The sequence below is a fragment of the Symphodus melops genome (genome assembly GCF_947650265.1).
Source record: "Symphodus melops genome assembly, chromosome: 7".
Taxonomy (NCBI): Eukaryota; Metazoa; Chordata; class Actinopteri; order Labriformes; family Labridae; genus Symphodus; species Symphodus melops.
This window is the reverse complement of record NC_136697.1, coordinates 21,721,828-21,739,189: the sequence shown is the minus strand read 5'-3', so window position 1 is coordinate 21,739,189 and position 17,362 is coordinate 21,721,828. Positions and strand designations below refer to the sequence as shown.

Here is a 17,362-nt window from a genome sequence, read left to right as displayed (position 1 = left end):
AGCATGACCTGGATGAGAAGTGGGTCATGTTGCTGCCCATCAAAATTTGAAAAAAAAACAAACAAACAAACAAATATTTACACTGCTAATAATTTAAAGTTTCCAAGTCCATGCTTTCGACATGTCGCTAGACTTGTAAGAAGAAACCAGAGCAGATAAAGGAAACATGAGCCTAAACAGTGAGTGCATGCAAATACCACACTGGAAGAATACGGCTGGTCAGATCTGCTGTCTTTGCATGGCGTTATTTTCCTGCGCAGAGGAAGCTATGTTTTAATCATGACACCGTAAGTTGTCATTCTGAGCTTATTTTTTCAATTGCATCGATTTGTTTTAGCTCAGCCCTAATTACTGGTCAGAAAATAAACATAACGTAAAGTCTTCTCACTTGATATTGTTCTTTTTTTGTTAAGTGATGGTTCTGGCATGCAAAAGCAGCTACAAGTCTACAATTCATTTGAGCAAATGCGTTTGTCCAAAGTGACATACATCAGAGAGTAAGTACAACACTACAAGAGGAGGAAGCAGCATCAGTGCAAAACAAAGGTGCTGAAAGGCAGTGCAGAGGCAAAGCACACCTTATTTGAATTTAAAATATCGTCAACATCAACAACACACTGACAGCTGCTCTTTAGAGTTCTTATCAGCGTCAAAACCATCCTGAATATCCTCACTGTGTTCATCAATATCATGGTCAACATCATCCTCATCAGTGTCGCTAAGTATGTAGGTGTTTATTAAATAAGTGGGCCTTTTCGTAAAGGAGTCTGTAAGTCGGATAGTGTTTGGTCATCAGTTCCACCACCAGGGGGCAGCAGAGGAGAGGAGCCTTGCTTCAGGCCTTGTTGAGAAGGTTGAAAAAGGCGCCTTTCATTGGCAGAAAAGAAAGACCTTTGCTCCTGTACAGCAGTGTGATTCAAACATTCAGGAAATGTATGCACACTATAAATGAACCTGCAATCTCAAGAGTCATGAGAAGCTGAAATATTTTTCAGGTAACGATGCACTGACTCAATATTGAGAATGAAACAGCACTTGTTTCTAAAGGTTTAACAGCCTTAATTTTAGAGATAGGACAGTAGAGTCAGAAACTGGAGAGAGATAGTGGGGAATCTGTCCCTGTTAAGTTTTGTTAAATACAGGTACTGGATTTTAATTACCTATTCATGTTTAATGTTACGGATAATTAAATCTCTTTTTTTTTTAATAAATGGAAGACGAGTCGACCCTGATCTCCTGACTTAACATGTTCTCAACAGATTTTAATGAAAGCAGAGAGGAGGTGTGTGTGTGAAAGGAAGATGAACTCAGAATGTTCTTGTACACGGCGTTAATCTTGAAAAGGTTTGAATTCACTCTCAAACCTCATTTAAAGACACAAAGAGCATAAACTAACGATTAAAACTTACAAGTTCAACCAACAATAGAACATTTGAACATTTATTTTTAAGAGTTGTTCACGGAGTAACTTTGTTTAAACTTAAAAACTGCTAAAATTGGCAGATCTAAATCTGACGAGCTTCGTGCGTTGTTTGGGGCTGGAATTGAGTTCAGCTGCACCCTTCCTCCCTGTTGGATGACATGACACGTAAATAGAAATGTTCAAGAATATCTTAATGTCTTGTTTACAAATACAATCATCCAATAAGAATTTTTTTATTATCAATATTATATTATTTATTTATTTATTTTTAGCAAAAATGTTACTGAGATACAAAAAACAAAGGTACAAATGTGTCCAGTTACAAATAGCTGCTGCTGGAAAGAAGAACTAACACACACAAATTGCCAAGTAGATAACCATAAACTGTAGGTACACATCACATCTTTTGATTGGCTGACTGCACATTGATTCAACTTCTCGCCTGGCGTAAAGCAGGTCCTCTCACCAAATCAATAGTTCTGTCGAGGTTATCACAAAAGCTCCCTCTCTCTGCCTCTCCTCTTTTTGAAGCTCTCAAACAGAGCATGACAAAAGTAATCCTCAAACTCTTAATCATGGAATAAATCCTCGTGAGTGCTCACCCCTGCTCAAAAAGTCAAAGTCATCTGCAGTCTGTACATCTGAAATTACCTCTGGATGATGACGAGACTGTGGATGATAGCGCGTCATCCTTTTCAGATGTGATAAGCAGCTTTCAGGGCTCCAGAGAGCTGAGGACTGTAACACAGTCAGTGAGAGGTCTGAGGTGACTGTTGACAGTAGATCTCCTGACACACAGGTTCAGCCTCCATCCAGACGCACTTGGACACTGAATTTTACTTACAACACTGATCTGACAGGAAAGCTGTGGCCCTGATTCAAGACACTATTCAGATTGAATATAAACAACATACTTAATATATCAGCATTCTGATTTTGCAACCATGATCCATAAACCTCCATAATGCTTCTATTTCCACTTAAAGTTCACTGAGTGAAGAGTGAACACTGTTCACCGTAGTGCGGAGCCCAGCTTTGGTTTCAGTTTTGGAATACCTGGGTTCATTTGCTTGATGAGAGTTGTCTTCATGGGCCTGGTTCCCAGGCTTTGGTCCTGTGAGGGCAGTAAGAGGACGCCTGGATGATGATGCCCTCAACTGCCTTGTGAAACCGTCCTCCTTTGCTGACAGACACGCACACAAAGAGACCAGTGGAGATTCCCAGCTGAGTGATGAGACAGGTCTGCACTGACACTAAAGGTTATAGTTTTCAGCGTTTCAGGAGTCATTACAATCCAATATATAAATAATTAAGTAGTACTAATCTTTATATTCGGTGCATTTTGATAAATGTTCCTTAATACAATTAATTTAAATTAAACAACCAAAAAATACATATGTTGATCTGGTTGAAAGGTTTTCCAAGAAGACAGATGTTATCGTCAAGAAGAAGTCTCCTGCAGTCAACATGTCTCCATGCTACTGAATAAAACCCCCAGACTCTGAATGGGACTTCATACAGGTCAGTCTGCTCATTTCTCTCATGTGTTGTTTCAATTGTCTGACTTTGCTACGTTAAGTCAAACTTGGTATTATTATCTTTATAAGCATCGCTTTTGAGTTAATATTGTTCAATTGTGATTGATTTCTGTCTTTTGTTGTTTAACAGAGCGACACTGGAATAATGCTGCAGAGAATCAATACAAATACAAGCTCAGCTGTCAAGGAAAATAACTCGTTTTACGTTTCTATGGAAACGGCGCTATACATAAAGCTAGCTGGCTAGCATTTCAACTGTGTCAACAGAAACCGCAGTAAGGATAGAAAACTTCACAGTGGATAAATTGTGAATTCTGTTGGGGGGGAAAAACACTCGTAACAAACTAAGTCCATGGCAGAAGTATCACTCTCCAATGTTGTCTGGGAAATTATTCTGGATGTCACACTCTTAACCACAACAAGGTAAAGAGTTTAACACAATTCTCATGTGTAAACATTGTTAAAGCATTTACATCTTTCACCAAAACCTCATACTGATAATTAAATTTGTTTACAAGACAGCAGCAGTTCATTTAAACATTTATTCAGTGATTGTCTGCTGTGCCTGAGGTTTCAGCAGCATTTGGCTGCAGCCCCTGTGGCGTGCACTAATGCTCTGTGTTTTGTACTAAGAGATAACAAGAGGGTGACAGGACTGAGAGGAGTAGAGGGAGGAGAAACGGGCTGCGGCTTTCCCTGCAAACAAACAAGAGTAAGTGCTGAAAGCCTTGATCCATCCTTCTGTCTTGTTGCTTCTTTTTCTCCCTCTCTGGTTTCACCACTCACTGCATGTGTCTCTCATCCAAACTTCTTTAGTTCTCTCACAAACCTTCTGTCTTTCTCCTCGTCTCTCTCTCCCTCGCTAATGAGAGCCAATGGGGTTTCTCAGTAGCTGAGCATGTTTGTCTCTGCCCAGACCCCAGAGGCCCTCAGCTTACAGCTCCCACACCGACTAAATAAATACACAAATAAATAGTAAAGTCACAGCTGCCAGTGTATTTTCTGCAGGTCCACACTGTACTAAGAATGCCACATGATAAAAATGCATTCTGCAGGAAAAGGAATACAGCTGGAGGGATACACTGAGCCCCCTGAACCCCTGGGGAACTTGTTGGCCCCCTATTGCCTAAATTTGGTGATAGAAAGTTGGATTTCGCAGGTGCCTACCGGCTAGACTGAGAGTCACCTCAACTGGAGCCTCTGTATGGAGTGATAAAGATTTATTGGTGAGCAGTTAGTGATATGACTGCAGGAGGACACAACAAAGAAACTGAAAACAAATGACAGTTTAAAAACAAGCAGAGGGAAATAAGTGAATAAGCAGAGAATGACCACATAGATGCAAAATCACTACAGAATGAATTCAAATACATAGAGAATGACCAAAGCAATTTCAAATGACATGAAAGGTCCGACCCCCAAAAATATGTTAAAGACAAAATAACAGAAAATAAACAAGAGACAAACCAAAGGAGTTGTTCAACAATCACTATTTTTCTTTCTGTAAAGCATCGTGAGATAAAACTTGTTATGAATTGGGGCAATACAAATAATGATTGATTGATTGATTGATTGACGTTGACTAGCAAATCAACCACAGAATGAAAGACAATCAATTCCCTCAAAGCATGCAGTAAACACCAAAGATGTGATAAATGCCAAACCACCAAAAAGACAGAAAATGAACTTCAAAGACATACTAAGCTGTTTCATTAAAATGCAAAATGACCAAAACAAGTGGTCAAATAAAAACAAGAGACACAAAGCTATAAAAAGTGATGCAAAATGACTTCCAGAATAAAAAGAAGATTCATCCTAACGCACTCTTTCCTCTGAAATTTGTGAGCCTTATTGTGAATATTTACACGATCCACGTCCCATATTATCGCTCTATGGCAATTAGTGCACGGGGATAATAATATTCCTCTGTTATTGTTATCGCCTAATCATTACTCTGACATCCTATAAAAGCTTTTGTTGGAGATTGTTCCATGTTTAATGTAATTTTCTTATCACTCCGTACATGTAGGGAAACACCTTCTCATTATTACATGGAAGGTAGAGAGAATCTGCTGCCTCTTATTACTCAGGTGGAGTGCATCAATCTTTAAGCTGCTCCATTATTACCATCTGCCACAAAACACTATATCTCATAATAGAGATGGCATTTCTGGCACGAGTTATTAATGCAGCCTCCTCTGCATGAACCACAACAGATGTGATGTGAGGAGTTAAAAACAATGATTGAATGTGTTTCAGAAAAGTCGTTATGTGAGAATTTTAGCTTTATTGTATTGTTTTGTTTTCTAAACTGATTTTAGACACTTAAACCTCCAATAAAGGGTTCCTTTAAATGAAATCACAGACGGCTCATAATCAGGACAGTTTTTTTTAAAATACGTTTGGTGTGATAGGTTGCATAAAATTAACATCAACAAAAATGCATTTTGAATGATTAGGGCGCCATCTACTGGTATTCCCTTATTGACTTAAACAGAATACTGTATTTCTTTCCCTGCTTCTCAGTGAATGAAGAGACAATCTGTTCTTCTGTCTCCATCACTGGCTCAAAATGTGCAGAATTTTACAAGAGTGATAACCTCCTTGACTGGTTGAAATTTAAAAGGTAAGTGAGAGTAAGATTAATGTCAGTTAAATATTTAGCTGAGTTGGAAAAGTGTGTGATCACAAGCATGAGAGAATACACACTTCCAACTGGGCATAATATCTAAACTCTCAAAAGAAACCAGTAAAAATAAATTATAATTATTATAAATTATTTATAGTTTTTTTGGGGGGTTTTTTCTTCAAAATGTTCCCTCTAAACCGGTAGCCGGAAAGAGGGAAAGAGGGAGGTTGCCCTCCCCGCCCCCTCCAGGGGCGTGAGTCGGCAGGTCGCGCGATAAAAAAAATTAAATAGTAAGAAAGAATTATTTTTTTTGTTGTTTTGTATGTGGTCTGCAACTCAAACAGTGTGTGGGAGGCAGACAGAGGTCGCCGTGACTTCCGACCTCCAGCGCCCAGCCCTCAGTCGTAACATCTGTTTTTTAAATAACTACATTTGCAGTATCTTTGAAAAAAAGAAGAAGTTTATATTGGCTCATATGGTCCGATATTGACAACGACAAAGTTATTCCGTCTCTTTCATCTCAGATGTTAGGTCATTCTTTAGCAACTAATTTGGGTTATATTAACTCATCTTTTAACAACGTTAGATTTAATTGATAATAATGGGTGCAATCTGTTGCCTCAATTTTATTGAGTAGTTAATTTGTATCTCTTAATGTATACTGAACACCTTATATAGCAAAATGATCACACAGCAGTACATTTTTCTTTCACAAGGCCACACTACAAGAAGTTCAGTCTCATCCCTCAGCTGGGAATCTCCACTGGTCTCTTTGTGTGCGTGTCTGTCAGCAAAGGAGGACGGTTTCACAAGGCAGTTGAGGGCATCATCATCCAGGCGTCCTCTTACTGCCCTCACAGGACCAAAGCCTGGGAACCAGGCCCATGAAGACGACTCTCATCAAGCAAATGAACCCAGGTATTCCAAAACTGAAACCAAAGCTGGGCTTCGCACTACGGTGAACAGTGTTCACTCTTCACTCAGTGAACTTTAAGTGGAAATAGAAGCATTATGGAGGTTTATGGATCATGGTTGCAAAATCAGAATGCTGATATATTAAGTATGTTGTTTATATTCAATCTGAATAGTGTCTTGAATCAGGGCCACAGCTTTCCTGTCAGATCAGTGTTGTAAGTAAAATTCAGTGTCCAAGTGCGTCTGGATGGAGGCTGAACCTGTGTGTCAGGAGATCTACTGTCAACAGTCACCTCAGACCTCTCACTGACTGTGTTAGATAGATAGTGTAAGAAAGAAAATATTCAGTGATGTATGAACACAGCACTCTCATCAGTTGATGTAAATGTGTAAGTCTTTCCAGGATGAAAATATTGGAGAAAAGACATCCCAGTAAGGCCTGTTGGAAGCAGATAGAAACAGGGGACTGGCGTTTCTGGGCTGCTTGTGTAGTTGGAGGCTGTTGTTACGAGTGAGTTGATCCTCTGTACAGAATTGTAGTGTGAACTTGACTTGTGTGCACGTGCTGCTTGAGTTCCACTTTATTCAGGTCACAGTGAGACTGTTAAGAGCTGTTAAGAGAAAACAGTTGGAAGATGTTGAGGGATCTCAAAATGACCTTTCATCTAGCCTGCTGAGAAACTGTCACCTGTCATCTGGCCTACTAAGAAAATGTTGTCTTTTCTCAGTCAGAAAGAGGTGTTTAGCCAGCTACCAACTGTCAACTGCCAGATGCAACAGAAAAGGAAGTTCATATTTGTCCATGCTTTTGCTTGTGTTATAGCCTCACACTTTCATTGTCAGAGCGCAGAGGAAGTAACAAGAGGAAAATCACACTTAATTTGTTTTGATGGTGAGATGTTTTGATGGCGTGCTATAATGAAGGGTGGGGACTTATCTGCCTTTCTCAGCAGTTTTACTGTGTCTGTTTCTTGCAGTAGCCTTATGCAAATTGTTATGACACACATGTACTCACGCTTGCAACAGTATATATATATATAGAGATAAAGGTCAGAGCAGCCAGAGCCGACCCCAGACTACGGGACTACCTCATCCTCGAGAGCAGAGACTTTTTCTTCTGAATAGTTTATCTTGAACTTTCAGAGCCTCACATACGAGAGATAGACAGCTTTTTATATTAGCTTACACCCAGGAGGGATTTAGCTTACTTATTACCAATTTCTGGATTCATTATTGTTGTGTATTACTAAAAATTCAATAAAAGGAAGTCTTCCATTGTAAGACTCACACCAAATACAACATTTTTACAGTCTATGGGGGGCACAAGGATTTATGCAGGCGGGCCCGGCCCCCTATGGTCCACCGATAGCGCACAGTGCACACACTGCTGACCCTCTGCCACACATAGTTCCTTACTAAAGCTGGATATTAAAAGCAGAGAGAAGACCACCACACACACGTGTTAGTGTCAGCTGACTGACATTGCCTCCTCATGTTCAAACCTTTAACCAAGCCGTTTGTCATGAAGTCGTTCTTGTTTGCATAGGAATGGTATAGAAGGAAGAAATGTTTCAATTGTCATCGTCATTGCAAAAGCCAAGAAGCCATTAAACACCATTTCTCATCAGTGACACCAAGGAACACACAAAGGAAAACATAGCAGCAATTCTGTCTTTTTCCATGAATATTAAACCATATCATAAACCTTATCCACGATCTCAGCTCCACTAATATGTATCCATGTTGGTCAGCAGTGTTGGAATGCAGCTGTGGGCAGAGGGGTTGATCAGCCGCTGTACTGAGTGTCAATCATGAAACATTTGCAGTCTTACATGTGGATGATTATCATGTTTTTATTTTTACACCTTTTGTTAGTTGACTTTTCAATGTTCACATCGTCACAGAACAGGAATATAAAAAATCCCATGTTGATTCTATAAGCTCTGAATTTGTACAGAGGTTCATCGGCAGATAACTGAGAAATTCAATCATTCACCTTTTTTTAAATGTCAAATAAAGTCCAGTCATCACTTCTAGCTCAAAGCCTGTGTCATGATCAAAGATTCAAATCTTAAGCTGCTTTAAGTATTTAAAACCGAACCAATAGAAATGGGTTTATCAGTCTCTTATCTCGGAGATGCAACTAATGACGATGTCTAGGCACTGCATATTAACAATAATACTTTAATATTACTGTATTTGCATTGCAGATACTGATATGACACATCTACAATTCCTCTGCTCGACACACGAGGGCAGTCGTGTATCACAATCCTGATTGGCCATAACGGCGTACACCAGCCAATGGGAACCTCAAGCGTCGGGACCGTTATTTCCGGGTGTCTTCAGTGTAGAAATCCTTTTGCAGACAGTTGATGTTTCTGGTGTTTTCTAAGGATAGCTAATAGCTAAGTACCTTTCAATACGTTTATAAAATGAACAGAATATTCGGACGTGGAAAGCCTAAAGCGCCTCCTCCTAATCTCTCGGACTGTATTGGCAATGTGAGTACAGTGAGGCGGCTGTATTGTTGTTTGTGTCTTTATTATGGGCCATAACGGTGCATGTACGAAGCTAACATGGCCACAAAAGGACAGTCTAACAACAACACTGTGCGAGTTAGCTATCATGCTCGATGTATTAAACTCTTTCCACTGATACTTTATGACCACTGACTCTTCTAGTTTTCCTCCCCGCCTCATTGAGTTTGAGTAAAAAAAGATGTTTGTAAATCAGAGCCGCCCATTAGCTGTTTAGACCCTGCAGCTATATCTTCTTCTGTTTGTTTTTTTTAGTTTTTTTTTTACCACTCACACACACTCACACACACACACACACACACACTGGGAGTTCTAATAATAATAATGATCTGTCTCCTCAGGTTGATGCGAGGGCAGAGTCCATAGATAAGAAGATCGCCAGACTAGATGCCGAACTTGTCAAGTACAAGGATCAGATGAAGAAGATGAGGGAGGGGCCCTCGAAGGTAACAACCAAGTCATCATCCTCAGGAGTAATGATGTTTTAAAAGATGGCTTACCCCTCAACGTGAGTGTTATTTATTTATAAAGATGATTCTGAATTGCAGAACATGGTGAAACAGAAGGCGATGAGAGTCCTGAAGCAGAAGAGAATGTGAGTACTGGTTTTGTTTCCTACACAGGTCATAACACTATTGTTGGAGCCAAACTATGTGTTGTTGTACATTTTCTTTTGTTTATGTATGCACTCCTTCTCCTGGGCACTATGGGCTCCAGGTGAAGTGGACAGGTGTGTGAATGAAGGCATAACGTTTTTTTTTTCACCGTGTCAGCCTGGGAAGAAAGAAAAAATTGGATTTGTTTGTTTTATTAAGCCCAACTGACATAGTGGTTCGTCTTATATTTGTTTGTTTTGTTTTGGTATTTTATTATAAGTTGTATAATAACAAATGGATGCAAATATCCAAAATTATATCAACGGACGGGTTATATTTCTAAGAGCTGAGCATACGTCCAAAACAGCATCCACATTCATCACTCAAGTGACTTCTCTTATCATCACTGGATTTGTTAAAATTGGTCAGTAAAACTATTCATAGTTTAACATATATTTATCCCCCATTAGATTTATTTTATTTTTTATTTTTTTTAGAAATGTTTTTTGTTATTTATCAGACCATTCATTCTGCAAAAGTGTCTGATTGAAAGCATGACAGTGATCCCAAGCCCTGTGTTAATGCAGTGTCATCATGTTTGGGGAGAAAACATCAACCCTGACAGTGATAAACTGGCCTCCACAGAGTCCAGACCTGAATATAATGAGAACACATGGGCCGAGAAATGAATAAAGCACAGCCTGAACCCAAAATAACGATTCTTGCCTTGTATCATTTACCCAGAAGTTTACTTCAGAAGCTTCCAGATAGTCTCCAGATGTAGTGAGTTAGAAGAATGGTCACAAGCTGGGCGCTGGAAGCGTAGTGGTTAATGCATGTATGGAGGCTGTGGTCCTCCAGGCACGCGGCCCAGATTCAGGTCTGACCTGTGACTTCCTTTCCAGCATGTCCTGTCCCACTCTCCCTCTCCCCAGTTTCTGACTCGATCCACTATCCTGTCTCTAATCTGGGGGCAGAAGAATCCAAAAAATAAACTTTAAAAATGTATAAAATAAAAAAGAAAGAAAGAAAGGTCATAAGAAATGCTTCTTGCTTGTAGACGCCAAGAAAGCAAGTATCTCCTATATTTTCTGGTTCTATCTTAATAAAGAGACTGTGTAATAAGGTTGTTCTGATGTTAAGTCACACTTAAAATAACAAAGCAAGTGAAGGCCTTAGACTTTCATACGCCACTGTAAATAAATATTTGAGGAAATGTTCTGATAGCAGCTGTGTTTTGTTTCGAACAGGTATGAAGGTCAAAGGGAGCAGCTGGCTCAGCAGTCGTTTAACATGGAGCAGGCAAACTACACAATCCAGACTCTGAAGGACACCAAAACAACAGTGAGAGCCACACTGCTTCACAAGATCACTTCTTCATGCTAGTTTATTGAACATGTAGACTAGATTATAGCCATACTGTCCTATAGGAAGATTTTTTGGGGGGGAGTGAACTTAATGATTTTGGTTGAACTATAAAAAAAAATCTGCTCTCCTGATATGATCTCAATCAGCATGACTCTTAGCCGGGTCAGCTTTATGTCAAACAAGACACATGACAGACTCTTTTCTCATCACGGCTCTTACTAAATACCTTCTCCTGTAATGTGTTTTCTGTTCCCAGGTGGATGCCATGAAGATCGGTGCTAAAGAAATGAAAAGGGCTTACAAGGATGTCAAACTGGATCAGATTGATGTACGTGTGTTTTATGCCATGCCACTGTTTCTATTATAACTCAGTAACTGTGTCGTGAAGGGTCAGGCAACACCACGCATTCATACTCAGGACTAGTTGGTGTTTTTCTTGCACAGAGAGATTTGGGACATTAAAGTGTTTCTTGAATGTTCAGGATTTACAGGACCAGCTGGAGGACATGATGGAGGACGCCAACGAGGTACAAGAGGCCCTGAGCCGCAGCTACGGCACTCCAGAGATCGATGAGGATGACCTCGAAGCAGGTATTTTGAATTTACTTTCTCATCAGACCGCTTCATCTACAGAACATCTCAAAAAGGAAAATTATGGGCACCATGTAAACAACAGGAAGAGTGTGGTAATAAGGCTTTCAGCTCTTCAAATTTGAGAAGGTGCCAGGCAATGTATTCAGATAATCATTTATTTATATATACATCCTAATCCTAATAACCTGTTATGACTATTTATCCCATATTTTGAAGTTCTGTCATTTCATACATAAAGTACATTTAATGAGAGACAAAAATGTCAATCCTGTCATGCAGTCATCTCCACCTAAAAAAAGGTACAAAAGTCTGAAATTAGACCGATAGTGACCAAAACATAACCAACAGCTAATTATATCAACAGAATAGACAACCATGAAACTCTGTTACTCCTTATTTCCTGTGACTCTGTAGGGACATTGATTACAGAATAAATAGGACAGAGTCCGTCATGATTGTGTCATCTATTTCTGGGCTTAAATGTGTGCTGTCGTCTTAAAAATGCTACTTGTTTCAATGTAGTAAAAAAAAAAACGTCTTTGCGTTGAGTACTTCAGTGGCTGTATCTGTGGTTTCAGAGCTGGATGCACTGGGCGATGAGCTGCTGCTGGATGATGACAGCTCCTACCTGGACGAGGCCTCAGCTGCCCCGTCTATCCCAGAGGGAATGCCCAGTGACAGCAAAACAAACAAGGTAACAGGAGCACAGCCATGACTGTAAACTGACAGTATACTCAAGAGAAGGAGTGGAGAATTACAACATTTAAAATGCAGGCTTCAATAAGACACCATAATGATCCATTCAATATGAATTAGATTCATGTATAAATGGTTCTATCTACACAGCCACATGGCAACACCCTCTAAACATGGCGAAGATATAACAGCTCGACTATCACTTAAGAGATCAATCAAAAAGAACCTCCTCAATAAATCCACTTCATGCTGCTCTCGGTAGAAACTCTAAGACGTAGCTGAATACTGTGAAGTTGGGCCTAATACCTTGTCTGACCCGCTTTCCGAAAGAATACTGTGATACAAAAAATAAGTTTGACTTTTTATTAACAAAAAAAGATGATCAACTTATGAGAACAATAGGAGAAAAGGTGAGTTAAATCAGTACCACATCTCTGCCCATATCCATGTGACCCGCTATCCCTCTATTTAACATAATCCCACAGTAAATGATATAATAATCAATAACCCAAAACTCCATAATAAAACACACAACATACCTTAACATTAAATAATACTTCAAATATACATATCTCTCTCCATGGCTCCAACAACCCTGATAGATACATTTAATCATATTGGTAATCAAATCTTGTTAAGATGTACGTTTGTGCCTAGAGGTTTGATTGCTTGTGAACACACTAACAAAAATGCTTTTTTTGTTGTTTGTTTTCAGGACGGGGTTTTGGTGGATGAGTTTGGTCTGCCACAGATTCCTGCCACATAAACAAAGAACGGATCAGAACAACTGCACTTCAACTGAAAACACTTTTATATGTAGAGGAACATTTATACATGCGAAACCATTTGACCTGAGAACACTACGGTTTTCAATCCGTGTTTGGGTTGTGTATTGTTACCACTACTGTGCTAGCATGTGGCCTTGTAACATACTAACCTTTTTTTAAAAAGAAAAAATGTCATTTTCATTTTTTTTTTTAAATTTCCTCCTCCTGGCAAACACTCTCAAGTTTCACTCTACAGTAGTGTTACTCGGAAATATTTATTTCATTCATGTTATTCTAGTTTTGTTGTGTGTTGTTTGGTCATACTGTAAAGATTTAGTCTGAGATCTTTTTGAGTGAAGGTGGTTCCCACTGAGGCGGATCTAATTTCTGCAGGTTGCATTAAATTTTCAAAATAAACTTGTTTTAATACTCCTAAACTTTCTTCATTTTTAGGGGTTTCATTTAGATTTGTTACGTGATTTGTCTTTTTTTGCATCTTAAACCCGTTTCCACTGAGCGGTTCAGTTTGGTTTGTCTCTGGAGTCTTTAAAATCATTAGTAAATGGACAACTATCACATTTTGTACTTAAACATAATATGTAAACGTTAAACAGGTGCTAGATAATCTGGCATGCACCCTAAGAGAAATCAGTGTAGTAATTGAGTAGTGCAAACTGATGCGCTTGCACATTGGATCAGCTGTTTTTTTGTTCAGAGGAACTGTATTCCTTCTCTGTAAAACTGCCTTACCCAGGGTTTGCTGTGTGTTGCTTTTTGTTAAAATGTTCTAACCATGTTAAATATGCTTCTTTAAGCAACTCATTTATTACACATTAAACAGACCTAAAAAATTTATCAGACTTTTGGGTAAAATAAATGATTATAATGAACATAAGAGGTCTCTAAAAGGTAAATTCTTCCAACATTGACTTAAGCTGTATTTTATGATCAGAGCGTATTATTTAGAGGAAGGTGGGGAGAGGAAGTGTATAAGCAATAAACTTCTAGATGTAAGCAGGCTGACATGAGCCTTAAACTCAAAGGTCTGCTGTGCCATTGTAAAACCTCCACAATATCTGTGACATAACTCACAAAGAATACATAATTACATATTGTGTATTAGTCTCATTTATCAGTATAACTTTTCACTGCAACACAGGTTTATTGTGCTGAATCTTAAAAGAACAAAAGTGAAAGATGAACATTAAAACAGATTTGAGGATACTGTTTCAGTCTGCATTATATCCTGTAGTGTCACAATTATACTCCAAGGAGGACAGGCTGTTTCATCTGATGAAGATGAATGAAAAGAGTTGAATGTACAACAAAGATTAACATGGAACTAATATTGTTCTCTCTCTTTTTTAAATTACATTTTCATTTATGTATTGTCTCAAAACAAGTGTTAAATAAATAAAGCTTTAAAAACAATAATGTAAAATGTAAAAAATAATAATCCATGAGGGAGTCCGGGAGTTTCCGGTCAATCCCGGAAGTAGTTAGCAACAAGCCACTGTTAGCACGCTGTGTGATTTATGTTGTGATAAATAGACGCCCGCAAAAGAAACATGTCAACGCAAACGATAACAGTGACAGTAGCATACGGTAATCAGCTTTGGTTTATAGTTGTAAATGTTTTGAAGTGGTTTGACAGATCTGAAAGTGTGAGTCACTAGCCGCCGAAAACCGCTTTAAAGAAATATTTAGCTTTTACCAAACATGACTCTGTTTGTTGTTTGACTTATTCACCTTTTTATTCTACATGCATAAATACTGTTTAAACAACCTGCACACGTACACGGCTTTTCTAAATAGTATGTGTTCCTCAGATTTGATTTATAGATGCTCATTTTATCGACATGAAATCTTATAAATAGATTTTATTCAATGTGTGTATTTGATTTTATTTATGTCAAGACTTCACTTTTTTTGTAAAATGCCGCTTTAGGCTAATTGGTATTTGTTATTGTTGTAAAACATAAGGTTAATATGTGTCGGGTTGAAAAGAATCGGCACATCATTTAAGGCTATGTTTTTTTTTTTTTTTTAATTATTCCCACATTTAAAAAATGAATAATCTCCATGTCAGGTGAGTGTTCAATCTTCTAGTTTCTGATCTTTGTCTAATTTTTCCAGGATCCACAAAGCACAGCATCACATTGACCGGGGAAGACGATGACAAGGGTCCAACAGTCAAAGAACTGGCAGATGCTCTTACACAAGCTACTGGAGTACCTCAGACATCACAGAAACTGATCTTTAAAGGTAGACTGCAGCTCACTCTTTTCCTGCACAGCGCAATGAGCTTGAATATGTCTCAACCCTTTAACTTGCCCCTTTTTTTCTTCCTTGAATTTCAGGAAAATCTCTCAAGGACATGGAGGAGAGTCTGACCAGCTATGGAGTAAAAGAAGGCTGCAAGCTTATGATGATCGGCAAGCGGGTAAGCGCACATTACATGAGTATTTTCTCTGATGCTGTCATCTGATATTAATTACAATAATCTACAAACAGAACAGTCCTGAGGAAGAAGTTGAACTGAAGAAGCTTAAAGACATCGAGAAGTCTGTGGAACAGACGGCTAAAAAACTGGAGAAGGTAGACGGAGAGTTGACCGGACTAAAGAATGTATGTAATCTGTTACATATTCCTAATTAACTTCATGGTCAAATCTGTTCTGATTATTTATCTTTTAAATTACCGTCAACATTTTTTCCCGCGCAGGGCTTCCTCGCCAAAGACCTTCAGGCAGAAGCGTTGGGTAAACTTGACCACAGAGTGAAAATAGCAGCAGAACAGTTCATGAAGATCCTGGAGCAGATTGATGCTCTGGTAATCTATATTTGACCAAGTGTTTTATGTTTGTGTTGCATTTATTCATACACTTATCACCCTGTACTATCACCTTTTAACCCTTTTAGAGTCTTCCTGACAATTTCAACGACTGCAGAATGAAGAAAAAGGGACTAGTAAAGACAGTGCAGGTAAACACCGTTTTTTTTATGTGACACTAAAACCCATGCTGAGATCTGTCATCAAATGTTCTTATCTTATTATCAACAGGATTTCTTGGCCCAGTGTGACAAGATCGAGGCTTGTATATCAGACCACCTGTCAAAGATCCAGTCGAAAAACCTTGCTTTGGCGGAGTAGAGCTACCAGTCTCAAACAGCATGTGATATACATTGCTCTGTGAGCAACTGCAAAGTGTACAGAAAATGTGGAGCAGCTCCTTCTCTATTTATTGTTCTGGTGTTTTGAATGAGACTTCCTAGATTTTGATGTCAGCCACATCTGGGGTATGTTGTCTGGTTTACAGACTGACATGAGAGGCAACCTTGTTCCCACAGTTGCACTATAAAAGGATCAGAAGTGCTATAAATTGTGGCAGATCCCCTTAAAGTCAAATAATTATCAGAATTATTCATAATGATGTCAGAACTGATGCCAGTGTGTCAGCTAATAACTCATAATCTGTACTTTTCTTGTCATTGTGATTTTCCAACTGTCAATTGTATCCAAATGCTTTTTCTACACATATATGGTCAAAAGTATGTGAGTGGACATGGTGGATGACCCACGTACAGAGACTAAAGTCCTCTCTGTGGGTTTGAATCCAACCTGAGGTACGTTTTTTTTTTTCAGATAGTGGGAACTTGGGTGCAGAAGTAAACTGTTCTGATTGGTCTTGGACTTGAAATCCTCCCAGTTCAGCATAAATCTGATGGTCAGTCTGTGTGCGCATGAGGGAATTGTTCATGTTTTCACAGACACAGGTGCCAGTGTCTAAGGATTGTTTCTGCGGGGGCATTTAATTAAATCGATGACATCAGGAAAATTTGAGGAGAATCATTACTTGTAACCCAAGTCTACAGCAAAAAAAGAAGTACACGATACTGTTCACATACATTTTGGGCCATAGTGTATGTATTTGTTCTACATTAAGGTCAACACCTTAAAATCCAGTAAATGATCCTGTGTTATCATGTATCTTTGAATTGACTTGAATGGGTAATGCGTTAAACCAACGCTGGCACACGTTTTGGTTTGTTTTAAAATAAAACTTTTTTTTTGGAAAATGTGATTCATCTGAGGCGGCACTTTCATTTGACAAATATTGACCTGCAGCAGCTGTGGCTCAGTGGTACAGCCGTCTCTCAACCGGAAAATTGAAGGTTTGATCCCCAGCTGTTCAGCAACATGCAGTGTAACAGAACTTTGAATAGTCTTATGACAAAAAAAAAAAAGCTATAAGCTCAAGTCCATTTACATGTCTGATGTGCCCTTGGGCAAGAC

The 17,362-nt window shown here is 38.8% G+C and overlaps 2 protein-coding genes across 2 annotated transcripts; both read left to right on the top strand.

The window, feature by feature from the left end:
- Positions 1 to 8,818: 8,818 nt before the first annotated feature.
- LOC306826380 (charged multivesicular body protein 5) lies at positions 8,819 to 13,504 on the top strand. Its single transcript, XM_079347671.1, has 8 exons — positions 8,819 to 9,009; positions 9,387 to 9,491; positions 9,594 to 9,640; positions 10,892 to 10,985; positions 11,266 to 11,337; positions 11,492 to 11,600; positions 12,182 to 12,297; positions 13,015 to 13,504. The coding sequence occupies exons 1-8, from the start codon at positions 8,941 to 8,943 to the stop codon at positions 13,063 to 13,065; spliced, it is 663 nt and encodes a 220-aa protein (XP_079203797.1). The 5' UTR covers positions 8,819 to 8,940; the 3' UTR covers positions 13,066 to 13,504.
- Positions 13,505 to 14,537: 1,033 nt separating this feature from the next.
- bag1 (BCL2 associated athanogene 1) lies at positions 14,538 to 17,150 on the top strand. The gene is made up of 7 exons (XM_079347746.1): positions 14,538 to 14,671; positions 15,203 to 15,331; positions 15,427 to 15,509; positions 15,581 to 15,694; positions 15,791 to 15,898; positions 15,988 to 16,050; positions 16,130 to 17,150. Exons 1-7 carry the CDS (start codon positions 14,635 to 14,637, stop codon positions 16,217 to 16,219), a joined length of 624 nt encoding a protein of 207 aa, XP_079203872.1. The 5' UTR covers positions 14,538 to 14,634; the 3' UTR covers positions 16,220 to 17,150.
- Positions 17,151 to 17,362: the final 212 nt, after the last annotated feature.

Bases quoted from the DNA above. Each gene is read 5' to 3' on its own strand.
- LOC306826380 (XM_079347671.1), top strand. From the start codon at position 8,941: ATGAACAGAATATTCGGACGTGGAAAGCCTAAAGCGCCTCCTCCTAAT. The intron at 9,010-9,386 runs GTGAGTACAGTG...CTGTCTCCTCAG, and splicing joins TCTCGGACTGTATTGGCAAT to GTTGATGCGAGGGCAGAGTC. The intron at 12,298-13,014 runs GTAACAGGAGCA...GTTTGTTTTCAG, and splicing joins GTGACAGCAAAACAAACAAG to GACGGGGTTTTGGTGGATGA.
- bag1 (XM_079347746.1), top strand. From the start codon at position 14,635: ATGTCAACGCAAACGATAACAGTGACAGTAGCATACG. The intron at 14,672-15,202 runs GTAATCAGCTTT...TAATTTTTCCAG, and splicing joins AACAGTGACAGTAGCATACG to GATCCACAAAGCACAGCATC. The intron at 15,510-15,580 runs GTAAGCGCACAT...ATCTACAAACAG, and splicing joins TTATGATGATCGGCAAGCGG to AACAGTCCTGAGGAAGAAGT.